The sequence below is a fragment of the Culex pipiens genome, chromosome 1 (genome assembly GCF_016801865.2).
Source record: "Culex pipiens pallens isolate TS chromosome 1, TS_CPP_V2, whole genome shotgun sequence".
Classification (NCBI taxonomy): Eukaryota; Metazoa; Arthropoda; class Insecta; order Diptera; family Culicidae; genus Culex; species Culex pipiens.
Window position 1 is genome coordinate 120,271,365 of NC_068937.1, and position 19,449 is coordinate 120,290,813.

The following is a 19,449-nucleotide window of genomic DNA, read 5'->3' on the forward strand; positions in this document are numbered from 1 at the left end:
GCTCAAAATAAACAAATAATTTTTGAACTTGAAACTGGATGTAATTTTCATGAATTACAACTTAGGCATTTTTGTTAGATAACAATATGTTTTCCTGTCTTCAAATATTTTTTCATGTTAAATTGAAGTTTTCCCTAGATTATGTCCCTCGAAAAAGTTTAGAAAATGCGATGAGCTATTTACAAAAATTGTTTAAAAAAATAATTTATTTGGGGGCAAGACGGCCACCTCCTCCGGGGGTAAGACGGCCACCCGTAATTTGTAGGTTTTAATTGGTATAGGTTATATTTTTGACGGTTTTTGACTATTATGACATATTTGTAGATAAGGAAAAGCATTTTCAATAAAACTATCCATTTTTAATCAAAATGCTGTTAACTACCGTTTCGACAACATTCTTTACTGTGATATAGCAAAACTTATTGAATAGTATGAAATCCTATCAAACTTTTCATAAAAATCGCTAATTTAATATTGTTTACATAATTTTGATTTACTTATTCTAATCAAAATACACAAACTAATTATTTTGCATCAAATTGTGTTTGTTTTGTAGTAAAAATTCAAAGTTTTTCATAAAATGTGGTCGCAATATTATGAAATTCACTGAGCCAAAATATGAAAATTTTTAAACAGCATTTTTCTTCACATTTGAAACCTGATTTTTTCAACCAAAATAGTTATGATGTTCAGAGAAGTCTGTTCAACCAACCTTGTAGGAATTTGGGTGGATTTAGCAAAGTTATTAAGTTGATTTATAGCACTGGCCGTCTTACCCCACATGGGTGGCCGTCTTACCCCGCGTATTTCATATATATACGATTTCAATTATTTTTTTAAAATTCCTGAAAAGTATTGAAAATTGGTTTTTAGACTAACTAAATTATGTCATTTCTATAATGGACTAGTAGTAGAACAATATGTACGTAATTTGAGATCAAAATAATCTGTTGTGTAAATTTTATTAGACTTCTCCCTTAGAATGGCCGTCTTACTCCCATCTCCCCTATTTGTGCTTTTTCAGTTTTATATTGACGTGAGAAGTTTACAATGAATATATGCACAATTGACACAATTTCACCTTATAATGTGGAGAAATTTTGTGCCATAAAAAAAAATGTTATTAAGAAATAAGAGGAAAATTAAAGCCTTTTGATTAAACACCTTCTTTACTTTGTGGATTTTTATTTAAACAAGGCATACACATTTATTACTCAAGAGAAGACATAACACTTAAGTCAATGATTTTTTTTTAGGAAAACTTTAGTTTTTTTTTCTTTTAAAATGTATGAAAGTCGAATGGTTTTACTTTATAGTTTGTATGAACACATTTAGTGATTCATACTGCAGTTTCCAATTTGAATTATTCAAGTTTTTCGTTGTTTTCATCTTCAAATGCTCATTTACAGTATGTAAAAAAAGTATTTACACCCCTTGGGCACTATGCACATTTTGTGATGAAACATGTAAAAAATTTAAAGTTTGACAGGAACCTAGTACTACGTTTTGTTCAGAAACTCATGCCAAACATTTTGCTACAAAAAACTCATGAAAAGATGATTTCTATAAAAAGTTATATAACAAATACTATTACGAAAATAAAAAAGGTGCAAAAAAAGTATGTACACCTTTCGAAAAATTAACATAAATAATGTTATTTGTTGACAAATCACCATAAATCCAGTCTCCCAACTCCAAATAGGCATCCTTGACTGATTAAAAAAAGAATTTGGATTGAATATAAAGTTTACTAACTACTTAGTATAAAAGTTTATATAACTCTGGAAATTCTATATAAAACTTATCTAAACTTAATTTTGCAAACTTTTAATTCAACTAAATGTCAATATATTACCATATAATTGCTAAATAAACATTTTGGAGTGGGTATAACACCGTTTTGGGGGTATTTGTATCGATAGAATAGATTTTTCGTTGGAATTTCGTACCAACCCGGAATTACGTCGTAGGAAAATCCGCCTGCATCCGAACCGGTCCACGATTCACAAGTCAACCTATGTGGAATCGGAAAGGGCATAAAATTTCCGATCTTTTGATACCCAAACATCTAGGTTTTCTTTAAAACCTACGTTTTTGAATACCTGGGCAAAAAGTAAGTTTGATCCACGAGAACAAAAATTACGAAATTTCATACATTTTTGGCAGGTTGCTCAAACGAAACCATAACAACGTTTTTGCTTAGGTATTTTAAAACGTAGGGGTCCGGGTTGGTACGAAATTTCAACGAAAAATCTATTCTATCGATACAAATACCCCCAAAACGGTGTTATACCCACTCCAAAATGTTTATTTAGCAATTATATGGTAATATATTGACATTTAGTTGAATTAAAAGTTTGCAAAATTAGGTTTAGATAAGTTTTATATAGAATTTCCAGAGTTATATAAACTTTTATACTAAGTAGTTAGTAAACTTTATATTCAATCCAAATTCTTCTTTTAATCAGTCAAGGATGCCTATTTGGAGTTGGGAGACTGGATTTATGGTGATTTGTCAACAAATAATATTATTTATGTTAATTTTTCGAAAGGTGTACAAACTTTTTTGCACCTTTTTTATTTTCGTAATAGTATTTGTTATATAACTTTTTATAGAAATCATCTTTTCATGAGCTTTTTGTAGTAAAATGTTTGGCATGAGTTTCTGAACAAAACGTAGTACTAGGTTCCTGTCAAACTTTAATTTTTTTACATGTTTCATCACAAAATGTGCATAGTGCCCAAGGGGTGTAAATACTTTTTTTACATACTGTATAAAACGATTCCTTATTACTTACTTATGAAGTAGGTAATGAAGCAAAAAAATAATATACTTACAATTCGAAAACCATATACAGCATGCCCTCGGAGCTGTACGTTTCCAGCAGCTCGACAATGTGGGGATGTTTCAGCATGTGACATATTGTTGCTTCTCGTTTCAGATCTGTAAAAAATGTGAGTGACAGAAAGAGAAAGAAAAAAAAACATGATATGATGGGTAAAACGGACAGTAAAAGTGCAGGGGGAAAAAAGGGTATCCACATCAGCTCGGATCGTTCCTCCATCATAAAGCTCGACGTATATAATTGGAGGAAAGAGTTAATACTAGGCGCGTAAGAGAATAAAAAAAAATATTTACAGGCCATGGTTTGAACATTTGAATGAAAAAAGTGTTTTAAAATGCATTTAACACCTGCCCAGATGTTTTGCAATATTTAGTTTTCAAAATATCAAAGTATATTGACGAAATAGGAAAATGAATTTCAAAAAATTTTCAGGTCAGCTCCCTCCGTGTACGCACGAGAGCATGCAGCTAGTGCTCAGTGCTCCATCGTTTTTTCGAGTTTTTTCGCCGTAATTGATTGTGGTTACCCGCGAGTTTGCTTCTCCAGCATGCCAAAGGCCGGCCGTGGCCGTGGCAGTTCGAGTGCGGCCTCGAAAACCCCGCGAAGTTCGTCTACCGGCCGTGTGCAAAAAGGTAAACAAACCAACGCCGTGTCGACCGCCATCGCGCAGGGGAGCGTGAGCGCAGAAGGAATCGACAAAAAGTTACTACACCCCGGATATGTTCCAAGATCACCAGTGCGAACCCGTTCCGGTACTTCCGGTGCCACGACTAGTGGCACATCAACATCCGCCAACATCCCCATCAGGAACGAGTTCCAGATGCTGAGCGACGACGAAGAAAATAACAACTCTGACGGTAGTAGCACTACCGACGACGACGACGACGATGATGGTCGTGCACGGAAAGAAGTGCCGACGTCAAAAAAGAACAACTCTCCAGCGGAACGTAGACCACCTCCAATTTTTGTTTTGGACACGTTAGCGGACGATGTGTTTGAAGAATTGAAGCGTAGCAACTTCAACTTCTACACATTCAACCCCGAGAAGCCCCCTGTTAAGGTCGTCTTGCAGGGTTATCAAGACCGTCCGATCTCCGACCTGAAGGGTCACCTTTCGGACGCCGGAATAAAACCGCGGGAGATTAAAGTGCTCTCGCGCAAGACAACGGTAACAGGTACACACACACTGTACCTGTTGTACTTCGACCGCGGCACCGTCAAGATCCAAGACCTGCGGCGGACTAAAACGTTGGACGGTTTTTGGGTAAACTGGCGGTTTTACACCAAGAACCCGACGGACGTAGCGCAATGCCACCGTTGCCAGAAATTCGGCCACGGCTCGCGGAACTGCAACCTCCGGCCCCGCTGCGTGAAGTGCGGTGAGTCACACCTCTCGGAGGCGTGCGCACTGCCACGTAAGGCGGACTTGAGGGACAAGGCAGAACAAACCAAGCCGCGCGTAAAGTGCGCGAACTGTGACGGCAACCATACCGGCAATTACCGCGGATGCGTCGCGCGCAAGGCCTACCTCGAGGAGCAGGAAAAGAGGAAGAAGAAAGCGTCCCACCCTCCTCAGCGAAGTACGAGCGCAGCCGTTCCTGCAGCTGGACAGCGTACGGTTCCAGCGGAAAACTCAGCGTTCCCTCCTGGTTGGGGGCGTTCGTTTGCCAGCGTGGTCGCTGCCGGTAGCGGCAGTACGGCCCAGCAAGAAGTCACCGGGGAAGATCTCTTCACCCTGCCGGAGTTCTTTGCTCTCGCGGGGGAGATGATGACGCGGTTTCGGAGCTGCCGGAACAAGGCAGAACAATTCCTGGCCCTTGGGGAACTGATGATCAAACACATCTACAAAGGATAAATTACCTGTGATCTAGATATAAGCTTTCTCTTCCTCTATCCCCTTTCCTTTGCAATTTCTGTAAGTTTTTTTTATAGTTTTTTCTTACTCTTGCTAGTGCCTTAGTTAAAGAAATAATTGTTCCTAAATGGATTATGATGCAACACACAGCTGTAAAGAACTCCAAAACTCTGTTATGCACTTCAAAATAACTCATTGTATCTTGATTATTCACCAATAAAACCGAATTGAATTGAATTGAAAATATTCAGGTCATTAGACCTTTTTTCCATGAAAATTTTGAAGTTCTAAAAATATTTGCAACGGCCTTATGGTTAAATGAAATTTAACATGTTTAAACCAAACATGTTGTTGTTGTCATATTTTCTATAGAAATCCCAAGTTCACGATTAAAAAACAACAATATCTTTCTAAGGTACATCATCTACATCGTATAGGTTGTTGTTCGCGTGGTTACGTTCTGGATTAAATTTCCAACGACTTCACTATGCTGAAGTTCAAATGCACACCCATTTGTCATTCTTCATCATCTTCATCATTGTTAGCGAGTGAAGGAGAAGTGTACGATGCAGCATATGTCAGTTGTTTTTTAGTGTTTCTCCCAGAAAAAAAAATAAAGTGGAAAAGCTCCCGACGGTTTTCCCGAGCGATATGCCAAGAAAAGCACCATACGGTTCGTGTCCCCCAAACTACTCCGCCAAGAATGACACAATCAACAACGTCTAGAGTCAACCGAGCGAGCTTTATGTATATGGATGAACAAGAAGAACTAGATCCACCGGGAAAAGGCACCCCGATTCGTTACCACCCGGATATACATTGTCTTTCCCTAGTGTAGTTCCCTGCTCGAACTGATTTATTTCACCTCACTGGTCCAAACTGCTAGCAGGTGTGCAAGCGATGAAGCAGAGAATGCAATTGAGAAAAAAATCATTTCAAAAGTTTCAATAAGCAAGATATCAACTTCAACTTTAAATCATCTGTTAGACTTTGTTAAAATTTAAGGTTTTTTTTTATAAAATAAAAAATCAACGGCTGTGTAGCTGTAAGCAAATTTACATTACTCACAAAGGTATCACTTTGCCCTCAGATCTTTTCTCCGCAAAAGCAGTATCGACCGCAAAATATAGTATCAAAAATGGTGCAAAGTATCGTATCTTTGGAGGCGACAAAAGGATAACGTGTATCGTGGGCCAAAACACCAAATCATCATAAGTTAGATTCAATTTTTAGGATAACATGAAGAGTGTTCCCAGCTTAGAATTCCTGGAGTGAAAAGATGACAGGTGTGCGAGGGACGATAAACCGTCTTAAGGCTTTAGTGGTTTCAGATTTCATCGTGAAGGAAAGAAAAAGTTTTTTTATCCCACGGAAAAAAACCTCGATAGGGATTATAAAGGTTGGTTTCAGGGATTCCACGAGGATTTTTTTTCCAGGAATTGTGATTTTTGAAGGAATTTGGGACTAAACCTTTTCCAGATAACTTGTAAAAATGTACAGGGCGATTGATGTATTAGTGTAGTAAGAGTTAGAAGACAAATTTACAATACTATTTAAAACGAAATTGTGATTTGATTAGTAAATTTAATTTATCATCACCAAATAACGGAAAGCACAATAAGATTGAATTCAAAACACTAAGAACACCTTTGTCACTTTCCCAGCAAAGTGTCTCTATCGATGGCTCCAAGAACCATCAGATCTCTCACAAAATTTGTTTAGCCAAGCTAGAAGGCATCAATCTCGACGCACTATCTTAAAATAATACTGCCTTCTCCTAATTGACACCGGTAGAAGCGCCCGAAGCTAGATTGGGAATGATTTATATCATTCCAACCACTTTCTTTGATGAAATAAATTGAGTTTGAGCTGCAAAAGTAGAAGAAAAAAAACAGGAATACCCAATGAGTTTGGAATTGTTTCATTTGTTTGCCTCTTTATTAAGAAGGGAGTATTCTTACTAAGCTTAAAAAGAAATTGCCATTTCCAGACATTTCTCCCGACAGAAAGCTGGGCTGGCAAAAAAAAAATGATCCATCACGTGTACTATTACGAAGTACTTTAAGTAATCTTCCAAAGCCAACATCATCATCAATTCCAATTATCAACGGCCAGTTCAAACAACATTTGGACTGCTCAGTTCAGACAGCCTGAAACACGTCGAAAGAAAAAGAAAACAATTAAATATTCCATTCACATCACCCACGTGCCACTTTTCCATGCTGGCAATCGAAAAAAATTCCCTTCAGACTGAAGTGAAAAAGCTATGGCTGTACCCTTTCCTCATTAAGTTGTTTTTATTTATAATATTTGTTTAACTTAGTAACACAAAGTGTACGTTTTAATGTAGAAAAAAACCTACGCAAAAAAAATTATTTCAATTTAATTATTTAGTAGACATCTCAGAATGAAAACACCAACAAACGTTTTCAATTCAATTCAATTCAATTAGTTTTTATTAGTAAATAATCAATTCAAAATTTCGTAATTCTTATAACCTAAAAGAGTTTTGGAGTACCTTTCAACTATGATTTGTACTATAGTTCATTTTGATGTAATTGGATATTCTAACAATGGATTTGCCAACAGAAGGAAAAATTATTTTAAAAAAACCTTCTAAATGGCGACAAACGTTTTCCGTTTTCAATATTTTGCATGAACTTCAATCGTGTTGTTTGGAGAAACCATTAATGTTTAAAATAATAACTTATTCTACCTGTGTATCTCTCATCCCTATCCAAAAAATACATACATACACGGAGAAAAAAGAGTTCCTGTTTTTCAATTATTTTTTTTTCACACACGCGAAATTAATCCAGTTTTAAAAAAGTTCGTTTTAAGAAAAATTTACCTCAGCCAACTTTTTCAAAATATCGATTGCCTGGTTTCAATTTAAAAAAAAACTCATAAAAATGTTATTAACTGAGTATACCGAGTATTTCAGAATTTATAAAAGGTAAATTAATTTTGAAATTTCAATTTACTACGCCAACCTCACTGCATGACAAATAGAAAATAAAAAGTTAAACGCAACAAAAAACGCCACCACCGGTGCCATTATCCACCGCCCCCGCCAATCAACAGTGTATCGGCCATGAACGATAACTGAATTTCGCCGCTTCCCGAGCAGACAGAGATAATTTGGGAATAACATTTTTTGATATTTGAAAATACTAGGCCAATAACATTTTATGTTATTAAAACATAATTTTGTTATTCTTCGTTATGTTTTTTTATTGGATTGTTATTGTAATAACAGACTAATAACATTTTAAGTTATTCTTCAAACAAATCTATGTTATTATTTTTTTTGTTATTTTAACAACTAATCCTATTATCCTAATAACAATTGGTGTAATTCTACCATGACAAAACATGTTATTCCCAAGTTATTTTGGATTGAAGACCTATGACAAATTTTGTTATGATGACATAAACTGTTATTAAACTCTTATGCAAAAATGGATTTTTCAAGAAGATATAACATTTTCTGTTATTTTAACAGTATTTGTTATCGAAATGGCATGAATTTTGTTCTTACCGTCTGCACGGGTTTCCTCATGAAAAATTAATTAACGCGGGCGGCACCAACCCATCGTGTAAAACTTCACAATCTTCCCGTATCGGCGCACCAGCTGAGTTCATCTCCATGAAAATTCAACTGGAAACAATCGTAAATTAATTACAGCCGGGCTTTCGCAAACCACCTGTCCTACGATGGGCTTTTGATATTTCCGTATACACAGATTTATGATTTTAAAAAGGCTCAGGAAAAAATGCGTAGCAGCAACAACAGCAAAAAAAACAGAATAACAAATTGAGCCTGACTTTAATGAAAGCGTGAAGCGCAGGATAAATAATGCTTATCAAAAAAAAATAACGAATTCATTCGTTGAACTTCTAAGTTGTTTAAAAAAATGAATTGATGAAAATGTTTCAAATATACTTCCCATTTTAATTATTTTTTTAAATTTAATTACATTTGCTTGAATATGTAGAATATATAGAAATGTGGAAATATGTAAAAGAAATCTTTATAGGGGAACAGCATCTAATTCCATCGTGCCTCTAATGTGGGTATATTAGTACATTGACATTCAATTACAGCTCGTAAAAAGCGTCTTCAGCTGAAATCAAGTGAGAAATAGTTTAAAAGGAAGTCTAGCAAAACAATGCCAAAGGGCCGTAGTGGGTTTGTAAATAAAGAGTGTATCCCTTTCTTGGCAAATGTAAACATTCTCTAGCGCGAGCAAGATACACTCTATGTTTACAAATCCACTACGGCCCTTTGGCATTGTTTTGCTAGAAGTGTATCAAATATTTTACAAAATAAGTCAGCAAATTGGATGGAGTTAGAAGGGAGTGCTTAATCTGCCAAATATATGACAATTTGCCCAACATTAAGATTGGAATTCAACTTTTGAAAAAAAAAGTGGAATCCAGGTGAAAATTAAACCATTGAACAATTCTCTACGAAATCGTCCGATTTCGACCATTTTTATTTTTGTATTTTTTTATTTGGTTCAAATTTTGTGAGGGCCTTCCCTATGACCAAAGATGCAATTTTGTGTCATTGGTTCACCCATACAAGTCTTCATACAGTTTTGACAGCTATCCATTTGAAAATTGTACCGTAAAACGGGGTGGCTTTGATAGATTTGAGATTTTTCCGCAAAACGAAGAGTACAAATAAAATACATACGGAATGGTATGGAATTATATTGACCAAGGCAGAGATGTGCTCAAAATACCTCAAGAATAATCTTTCAAACAAAAATTGAAAAGATTAAAATGTTAGTTAACTACAATTAGAAAAATGCTGATGAAAAGCATTATTTAAATTTTCTCAAAGTGTCCTGATTTTCTCAATAAACATGATTTTGAATCGGGAAACGGAATACATTTTCGGATTCTTCGAACAATTTCCTACTTGGAGAAGGTAAAATATGTTTTAAAAAAATATTATGTGTTTTTGAAACCAAATTCAAGAACGTCTCCAAATTTATAGACATTTTCAGTAGAAAAAATTTCATATAAAATGTGAAAACTTTTAATCATGCCTCTAATTCAGTTTAAAATGCAATATAAATCGATAATTTTATAAACAAAACTAGACAGATTCAGACAGATTTTTGACAATTTTACCTAAAATTTATAATTATTTTGTAAAAAAAAGCTTATAAAAATAGTTAACAAAATATAAACATTGATTTGCTTTCTTCAAAAATATATCTGCAACTAAAGTTTGAACACCTTACATCTGTTTTAACAAGAAAAACTATGACTAAAATCACTGCGGAATTCAAACCAAAAATTATTAGAGTAACTATTTTTTGAAACGTTATTGAAAATTCTTTTTTTAAAAAGAACATGGACTTTGTACATGAACATGTTTAAAAATGATAATCTTGAGAAAAACCTTACCAGTTGGAAAATATTCAAAACATAAATTGACATCCTATCAATGTCACCCCGGTTTACGGTACTTAAATATTTGGAAATCTGTATCTTTTGAATGAATTTACTGATCATTCTGGTTTCTTGGACAAAGTTGTAGGTATTGTTGAGGACTATTAAGAAAAAAAAGAAGTACACGTAATTTTTGTTGCCGATTTTATAATTAACTTTTTTTACATAAACTTAATTTCCCCAAATCCGTTTGACTTATTTTTTTCATAAAAATTGAATTTGCAATTGAAAAGTTCTTTACATATTTTTTGATAAAGGGCCCCGTTTGCAAGATAAAGCCATTGAAAGTTTGATTCCAGCGAAATATTTGCAGTTATTCGATTATTTAAAATAGTGATCATGAGTGACCATTTCTTAAAATATTGGCCTTCAAAACGAGACCCTTTATCGAAAAATCTGTAAAGTTATTTTCAATTGCCAATTAAATTTTTCAAAAAAAAGTAGGTCAAAACAGTTTTACATACATACATCAATTCTTTCCAAAAATATTTTTTGTTTCATAAATTCATAATTCGTCGGCAAAATTTAAGACCATACTTCTTTATGGCTCAAAAGCAATCTCAAAAATAAAAAAAACCATTTTTGCGAAATCAAGTAATTGTGAAAAAAAAGTTTACTTTAAAAAAACAAGCATTTTTTTTCGTGTACCTATTTTTTCATCAGAGTCCTCATCAATACCTACAACTTCGCCGAAGACACAAATTTGATTCAAAAGTTACAGATTCACGAATATTTACGTACAATTTTTGTATTGACAGCTGCCAAAATTTTATGGAGACTTTTATGGGTGAACACAAAATGGCTTCTTTGGTCATAGGGAAGGTCCCCACAAAGTTTGAGTCAAACCAAAAAATACAAATAAATTCCATTTCCGGTTTTGGTAGAGAATTGCTAAATAGTAGTTAAGCCAAAAAGTTGCTAAATGAAGATTTTTTGATTAGGAATCGAACGATTCTGCAAAATAATTTAAAAAAAAAGTGTAGCCGTCCACGCGTAAGCCATCTTGCATGCTGTTCCGACACAGTAGTCTATAATTACTGAAAAGCTTGTAACGTCTTCTCCATCACCTTTGAAGAGCAATTCACTTTTTGTGGAACAGCATTGTGGTTCAAAGGCGAAAAATGTTGCTCTTGAGATTGTTCAATCTTTGTTGATCGAAAAATTCCTTCGTTTCAAAAATCGTCTCTCCAGCGCTCAAACCACATCTAACGCCACCGCCATTTGCACAGGAAGATTCCAGCAGTAAAAATACACTTTTTCAAATGGCACCGAGAACCTTTTCGTTCGTTTTCCCTGCTTTTTGAAGTCAAGACAGAAACTCCATAATTTGGAACCGTTTGTGAGCGCACACGGCACGGCAAAATTGAAACAAATTTAATTTGAGGAACCAGGACGTGGAGAGCCCTTCACGGAGGAATGGAATTTCTCTGGTGTTGAGATGAATGTTGGGTGGAAAGAATTCTATAGTGTTTTTTTTTTTCTAAAAAGTGTGCATTAAGCCAGTTTATGAGGAAATATTTTACAATAAGTTCACAACTGATACTTTCAAGAGTTCTTCTACATTCTATATTAAGTCTATGGAAATAACTCTTGAATTGTTCTAACGGTGGGAACATTCTTATTATAAAAAACACTGCTTACACAGAAAAAAATATTTCTGTAAATTTACATTATTTATCATGTACCAAAAGGTATCATGATAAATGATGTATATTTACATTAGGTTCATTGGAAATTTACATTAGATTCATTGGAAATTTACATTAGTTTTGAAAATTTACATTAGTTCAAATCAACTAATTCTGATTGGCCAATGGGAATGAGAATCTCGACTTGGATTGCAGTAGGAAAAGGGTGTGGCCTATGTTCTATTTTAAAATGAATGAAGCGGGCAGCAAAAGGAAATTATGATTTTAAAAATTTGTTTCACAGGTAGGGGACGCTTTCTCGTCAACGGCCAAGTGGAATAACGCTGGACTGGAATCGAACGGACGACGGGTAGAATGTTCGGTGTTACTGCTGCTACCCGCTGCCGACTGAGCCATCTTCGCATTTTATAAACGAGCGGCTAAAGCATCAACTTGTTCAGGGCGAGGCTCAGGCAGTGGGCCAGCGAAATATGAGAGCGATAGAAAGAGAACCAAATATTACTATTTTTAGTTCGGGTAGTTTTGAAGTCAACGTTTGGCAGAAATACATTGGATATATGATTTACATTAAATAGGAATTTACAGGAAGCCGAACACGGGTAGAAATTCATCAGATTTGAGTTTCCATGCTCAACGTTTCCATTAGATTCATGATTTACATTAGATTTAGATTTACATTGGAGTAATTTCCATGACTTTTTACTCTTTACATCATATTTCAACATTACATTGAGTGAGTTTACATAAGAAACAGTAATTACGTGCTGTGTAAATTTACATATTTTTTTCTGTGTAGGTATTATTAAATCCGTTCGTAAGAAACTTGAAAATGTTCAAGGAATTGCCGTGAAAAAATGTAAAAAATCAATTTATATATTTTTTTTTTCAGGCACAATATATCTTTCTATTTATTATAAAGCACAAAAAACCGTTGTTAACAGATCGTCCCCGCATACTTAAATCGTAAGCCCAGTGAACCGGTTCACTGTGGGAAGGAGACCGACAGACTCGGGTTTCCCGGAAGCAGGCCCATGCGTCAGCACTCAGTTAACGGCACACCGTAGAGCAGCATAATATATTTCAATTAGATTATGTTTCGGGGTTCTTTACCTTGATTCCCCTATAACTGGGTGCTTGCGGGGGTGAGTCTTTGAAGTGGGATGTAACCGAGTGGGAGTCCAAGGGTTCTAGAGAGTTTTGGATGGCTTTTTCCAGGTAGAACATAAGACACTCGTGTTAGATTTTCGGAAGGATTAGCTTTGCTGTTGATTTGTAAATAACCATGCGATTCCATCAAAAACAAAACGCTCTGAAAATTCAGTTTTTTGACTCACTTTGTCTCGTAATTTGTGGGCATCCCACTCGGAATTTTTCGCTCTGCATCCTGGTGTCGTCACGGTCGACAGCGTTCACTTTATGATGAACCCCATTTTCACGGTTCACTGCAGGCTTATCTCGAGGACAATAAATCAACCTCCGTAGTCCTATAGTCGTAGCACACGTGACCCCAACCTACTCCCCCCCAACACATGTGTCATCTTTGGATCACAGAAAGGGGCCAACGTCGAGTCGGAAATGTTCCCCCGGAAAAGAAGGGGATACTGTACGTTTCTGTCAGGTTGGTATTAGCTAATGACGGCATAGGGGAAATATACCCATTTTAATCACACTAAGCCGTTCGACCAATTCTCATCACTTTTGCCGTTTTCCGCTATTAAATCATCATTTTCAGATTTATCAACAATGAAGAGTTGCTTGCTCACTTTTATTTGAGCAATTTATTACTTAGGAACAGTCAAAAACACTTTATTTAAGCTGTAATTCATGATCAAAGTGCTGATAGGCCGATAATAGAAATAGGCTTAAAAAGGGTATAGTTCCCCTAGATCAACAGCTACGGGGCCACATCTAAGACTCTGGGTGAGCATTAGGGCCCCATCCTAATCTGGGAATTAATTAGTAGCCACAGCTGGGAGGGAAACACCGGAGCAGCACTGAAATTGAGGTTTTGGTTGTGGTTTTTGTTTTCGTTTACGTTTCCGAAAATGACACGTGGTTGGTTGATGCCGTGGTTTTCAATGGGGAAATTTCGTGCTTGAGCTTCTGTCTAAATATCGAGGTTGATCCAACCCCGGGAACGAGGGTGTTAACCCATCCATTTCAGGAAAGGTACAGCTTACTTAGTGGTGGGGTAAGGCGATGAGACAACAGAAATTGTATATTTTTCATATGTTGAATAAAAAAAATACTCAAATTGATGCAAAACTTTCTGGTATTTCTGTAGTTTGTCTTCCGCAGATAAACAAATTCTGACTTTAAAAACTTAATTTAATAATTTGAAATCATAACACCATCGTGCTATCTTGTCGCACCCGCCATTTCGACGTTCCGAAAAAAACGCGCTTCAATGTTTGACCTTGAATAAACAAAAACTAGAGCACGCAATGTAAACAATAAAAAAACACGTTTTACTTGGTTGACAATTCTGTGCATTGTCCCGAAGTTTGGTTAAAGTTGGTTGCTGGAGTCCCGAGTTATAATTACATATGTTTACGACAGTCTAACTTGTACGTGCGTCAAACGCGTTCTGACCTGAAATCCCTTTGGCCAGTTGTCGCACTTACATCAGTTTTCAGGGAGTGACAAGATAGCACGACGGCGACGTGTTTGTCAGTGTGTGGTTGAGGTGATTACGAAGGTTTGGTTGTAGGTTCTGTTTTCAAAAGTGACAACATTCGCAACAGAGTGTAAAACTTACCGGACGTGCTGAGGCCGGGGCTGGCGGTGAACTTGGCCACGTCAACAATTTTCACTGCAAACTGCTGGTTGGACTCGCGATGAATGCACCGGCGGACGATCGAGAAGGGACCCCTGAGAGGAGAAAAAAAAAGAGAAAACATACAGCAAAAACATCTCAATTAGTTGTGCAGCACGACTTGGCACGGTATGGTATGAAATGCAAAGAAAATTCTGTGGTGAAAAAACCAGAGAGAAAAGTCTACGTCGTGCAGGCATCATGAAAATTTTATTCTCGTTGTATTTCAACTTTGCTTTGTTGAATAATGAATAGCAGCAGCAGCACACTTTGTGCTGGAAGAATTTGTGCACTTTGTTTTCCGTCGGGGTACAACTGTTAATTGGCAAGTCAAACGGATTCCGCACTCAAAGTTTGAAGTTCTTGAACTTTTTTAATCGAATATAACACGGAGAAAAGAGTTGCATTTAATAATTGAAAAATAAATGGAAAATACACTATGTTTTCCAGAAGACAGTCCAGAAGTTTGCTACTCGAGTAAATCTTTAAAATGGACATACACAGGAAAAGATCAACTCGCGCGCTGTAGTGAATTGTTGTTCATGAATTTGAGAACCACGAAGAAAGTTACGTCATCCAAATTTTCAACCATTTTATCACAGTGCCTCGTCTTTATGGTGAGGATTTTCCATGAAAATTTCCGATGCACGGTATACAGTGCAAGCAAGTTTTGGTTTTGGCCGGAAGCACGCCGTTCATATAACTCAATGAATTATTAAAGCACACAAATTGGAACACATACATTTTGGGAGCATCTTCCGCTCTTTGTGTGTGTTGGTGTATGGTCCCGTGCGCAAACAGGACAAAACATTGTAGTAAACAGTAAACATGGCTTGTGAGGAAATTGCGTGGAGTTGACCGATTGAGAGCTGCATCAAAACTAAACCATATTCTAAATTCCTTTTTTTTGTCATTTGTGTTTTAAATAAAACATAAAATGCCACATGAAAATCATACTCCGACAAGCCGAAAAGACATAGATTTCAATTTCAAAGATTCAAACCTACGCAGAGCTTGTTGTTTGGAGGCGTTCTTACGACAACCAATGAAGGCTGCATCCCTCGCCGACAGCAAAGTTCGTTAAAGTTAACGATGCCTCGTTGCGAAATTACTTTGTACAATATTCCGGAAATTGGCATTGGGGTAGGAAGCTATTATTTTGGCAAAATTGGTGCTCACTTGCAACGTTATTTTTGCGTTTTTTTTTTTTTTTGCTTTTCTTCTGTGAGAGAACATTCCTTGACTTTATTTTGCTCTACCAGCAGAATTAAAATACCAGCGTGACTTGAAGCTTATTTGATGCAATTCTTCAAACACCGCAAAATCTCCGCCAGCAATCTGCGGTCAAATCCGGCCACGTGGCTCCGTTCCCATACCAGTCTTCGAATGAGCCAAAGATTGTCGATTTCAATCTGATTTGATTACAGTCTCCACCACCCGGAGACGACCTCCGGCAATTGAACGAGCATTACAAATGAGAAAATTGAATTAATATCCACTGCTGTGTATTTTGTTTCGGTATATCTACTGCTGCTGCCCTGCCTGACCCAGAGAAGGCAAAAGTCTAAAAGTCGAACTTTCGGTCGATGTCGTCATCGTCGTCTCGACGTCGGCGTAGAAATAAAGTGAACATCTTAATTTTAATTGAATTTTATCAACAAATGGCATAGATGCCCCTCGTCCGACGAGGCAGTAGCGATTCCGATGGTGATGGAGGACGCAGATGAAACTTGTGGGAAGTTTCGAGAAGAAGTTGGCTTAATGAAATTGTATCAACATTTCTGGACTACTGGAGGGTTGCATTGTAGGTCAAACTAAGCGGGATTGGAAAAGATCTTAAGCTTTGAGGACAAAAGTCATCAGTCGTGAGACATCATACGAGGGAATTGAAATTTTGTAGCACTCAGGATCATTCAAATTTTGGTTTAAAAATTACAATCTTGTTCTAGAATTGTCTTATTGCTCATTTCGCTTCTCCGTAAAGGCTCTCTAGTTTGATTACTTTAATCAACCTTTGATGGCCAATTACGCTTTGCAAATTTAATTGTCATTAGCCGATGCTCGCAAAAACGCTCTGCAACAGATACCTTGTAGCAAACATTGAGTCAGTATTTTTACCGCAAATTTTCCATTTTCAATTTGAAAAGCAAACATAACCCTCGTTCCGTATTAATGATGGACAAATAATGCGACCCAGTGGGCATTGTGGCAGATAATTATGCCAAACCCACAAACTCGCCAACCCGGCATTCGCTTTAGAGCTCGCTAATTAGTTGCAATTTTATATGCGCGCGCCCCAATTTATGCATGCATAACATTGCCTAACGCCAGGCAAACTGGAATTATTTATGAATTTCCCCGCTCATGGGCCAACTTCGCCACTCGGGAACAATTCACAGCCTAAATTTGCCACGGCATGTTCGGCTTTGCCAGGATTATGCCCAACTTGAAGTGCTTTTCGGGGGGCTTCCACTATTCAACGCTTTAGAAGATTTGGCTGAAGAGGAACTTTTTTGCGAATGTCAGAAAATTGAAAATATTTTCTTTAAAAAAAACTCCAATAACACAAAATGCCTTATTAAGTCCAAAAATGCCAAACTTTTGCTAAAGGCAAACTCCACCTTCCCCTAATCATTTAGTCCTCTTGAAGGAAGACTGCATCGCGACGAGATGGAACGGGACTCACACGCCAGACAAAAGCACCAATTACAACTTTTATGAAACATTCCGGCACAAAAGTTTTCTTTCGTCGGATGTCCTGGGTCTGGTCAGGGTCAGTGGGCTGAAGCGTGGAACTGCTGAAGGAAAATTGGCGACCTTTATGGAATTAGAAAAGTTAGCTTCGCTTCCTCTGGCGTGGGTTTAATGTTTGGCGATTCAGAAGGGAATCTACGTTGCTGCAAGTTACCTAGCCACGTAGCGCTTTGAGGTAACGCTTCCGCCTCGTAAACAAGTAGGTTGGAAGTTCAATGACAGGCTCAGACCAACACAATTGGCAATCGTCTTCTTTCTAGATTAAATTGCTTATAGTAAAGGGACATTATCCTGACCACCTTAGGAAAGACGACCTATGAAATGATAACATTGACAATAAACATGTTAAAATAATTTAAGAGGAAAAATACTAAATCCATTTTTACGATATTCTGCAAGTCGAGTTCCCCTCTGAGATAACTGAGAAAGACTATCTTTTTAAGGTTGGTACAAAACAAAACACAAGAGAATATGTTGCTTGTTCAATTATACTAAACTGTTAAACGCTAAAGGGCATGTTAAATTATTATTAGTATTAGTATTCTAGGCAAGTATTGTTTACAATACATTGCATTAGTTGAAGCAGACGGCAAATATTGTTTTGCACAGTTATCACATTTTAACGCCAATTTGGCCTCACCAGACTGTTACTAATAGCCGGAATTTATCGCGCATCTACATTCAGCTCTGTTAATCTCGACGAATATCCCTAACTATGCCACGTCCAACTGATTAATAATAGATCCATAAATTTCCAAAATAAAATATGGCCAGCACGAACACATCAATTCCCGGCAGTAGCCAGGACCAATTATTACAAACTTAAATTAGTCTGTCCCTTCATTTTCAGCCCAAGCAAACAACCAGCTGCTTCATCAAAGCATTCATGAGCTAAGGTGGCCATCTCCCTTAGTAAGAGCGTCACTCCATTTAATCCGATCCTGATGGCTTTACGTCTGGTTCAATTTACCTTCACCATAGAAGTGCACACCAAGGAACGGGAATAAATTAGTTTTCGCCATGATTTTATGGATAAATTTTTAATATTCATCGCAATAAATCAGTTTGCTTGTAATCTCTCTTCCCGAAGTAAAAGCTGCTTAAACTAAACGCGTACCAGCTGCAAGCCGGGAGGGATGCTTAAGGATATTAATAGTTTCAAGATGCTTCGTTTTTACTTATTTTTCAACTTCAGAAAAGAATACCAAGTTGAGAGAGTTTGATCACTTGTTCCGAACTCACCCACGTGGCCGAACTAATGAAGATAAATGAAGACCCACCTTCTGGTTCGGAGACAGGGGGTTTTCGCCCGCCCCTTAAATCCAATTTGAGGCGATGGATTAGGTGAGAACGAAACTTGCACAGAAACATGCTTTTGTGAAGTTTTTAAACGGCTTCATCTGCAATCAATTTTGATTGATAACAAACAAAGGAAAATTTTCCACCTGATTGGATAGAATAAGTAAAACAATCAAACTTATTCAATTTTTAGAATCCGAAGGAAATCATCCTACCACAATTGTTTTGACAGCACTTGAAGTCAATCACTCGTCAAAATCAAACCAAAAGTAAAAGATTTGCGATCGCTGTCCATCACCGACCAAACCTGACCCATCTCATCAGTCCAAGAAAAAGAATAGAAGGAGGTCGGTCAGACATAATCGATTCCAATTTCCTGTGTCCATCCATCCAAGGCAGCAGATCAATCGAATCTGACGTCACTGACATGGAAGTACGGCGCCGTGACCTAGCCCGTGTTCAGATAAAAATGACAATAAATTTTGTTATTTGAGTGAAATATGCTATTCAACTCAGCTACAGCTCAACTGCGATAGTTTGTCACTTTTATTTTGATTAATTTTTGTTGGAAAAAAATCATTTCCAACATGATGTAATGTGGGTTTTTGAGCTCATTGGAGAGGTCTTTAAAATACCTTTCTAAAAATATAAAACATGATTTTTTATATTGATTAATTTATGAAAACAACCCTATTTACAATCTTCCAGACTTCAGTCTGAGTCTGAGCAAATGTCTGTGTGGATGTGTGTAGGTGGGTGGAC

At 36.7% G+C, this 19,449-nt stretch overlaps 1 protein-coding gene across 13 annotated transcripts in view; it reads right to left on the bottom strand.

Moving 5' to 3' along the window:
- The window catches only part of LOC120423960 (peripheral plasma membrane protein CASK), a 539,239-nt gene that overhangs the window by 477,759 nt on the left and 42,031 nt on the right, over nucleotides 1–19,449 (bottom strand). For all 13 annotated transcript variants that reach the window (XM_052709491.1, XM_052709518.1, XM_052709502.1 and 10 more), the window contains 2 exons: nucleotides 14,578–14,690; nucleotides 2,839–2,944 (listed from right to left, as the gene is read on the bottom strand). In XM_052709491.1, coding sequence (XP_052565451.1) covers nucleotides 2,839–2,944; nucleotides 14,578–14,690 — 219 coding nt within the window. The remainder of the gene's footprint in view (nucleotides 1–2,838; nucleotides 2,945–14,577; nucleotides 14,691–19,449) is intronic.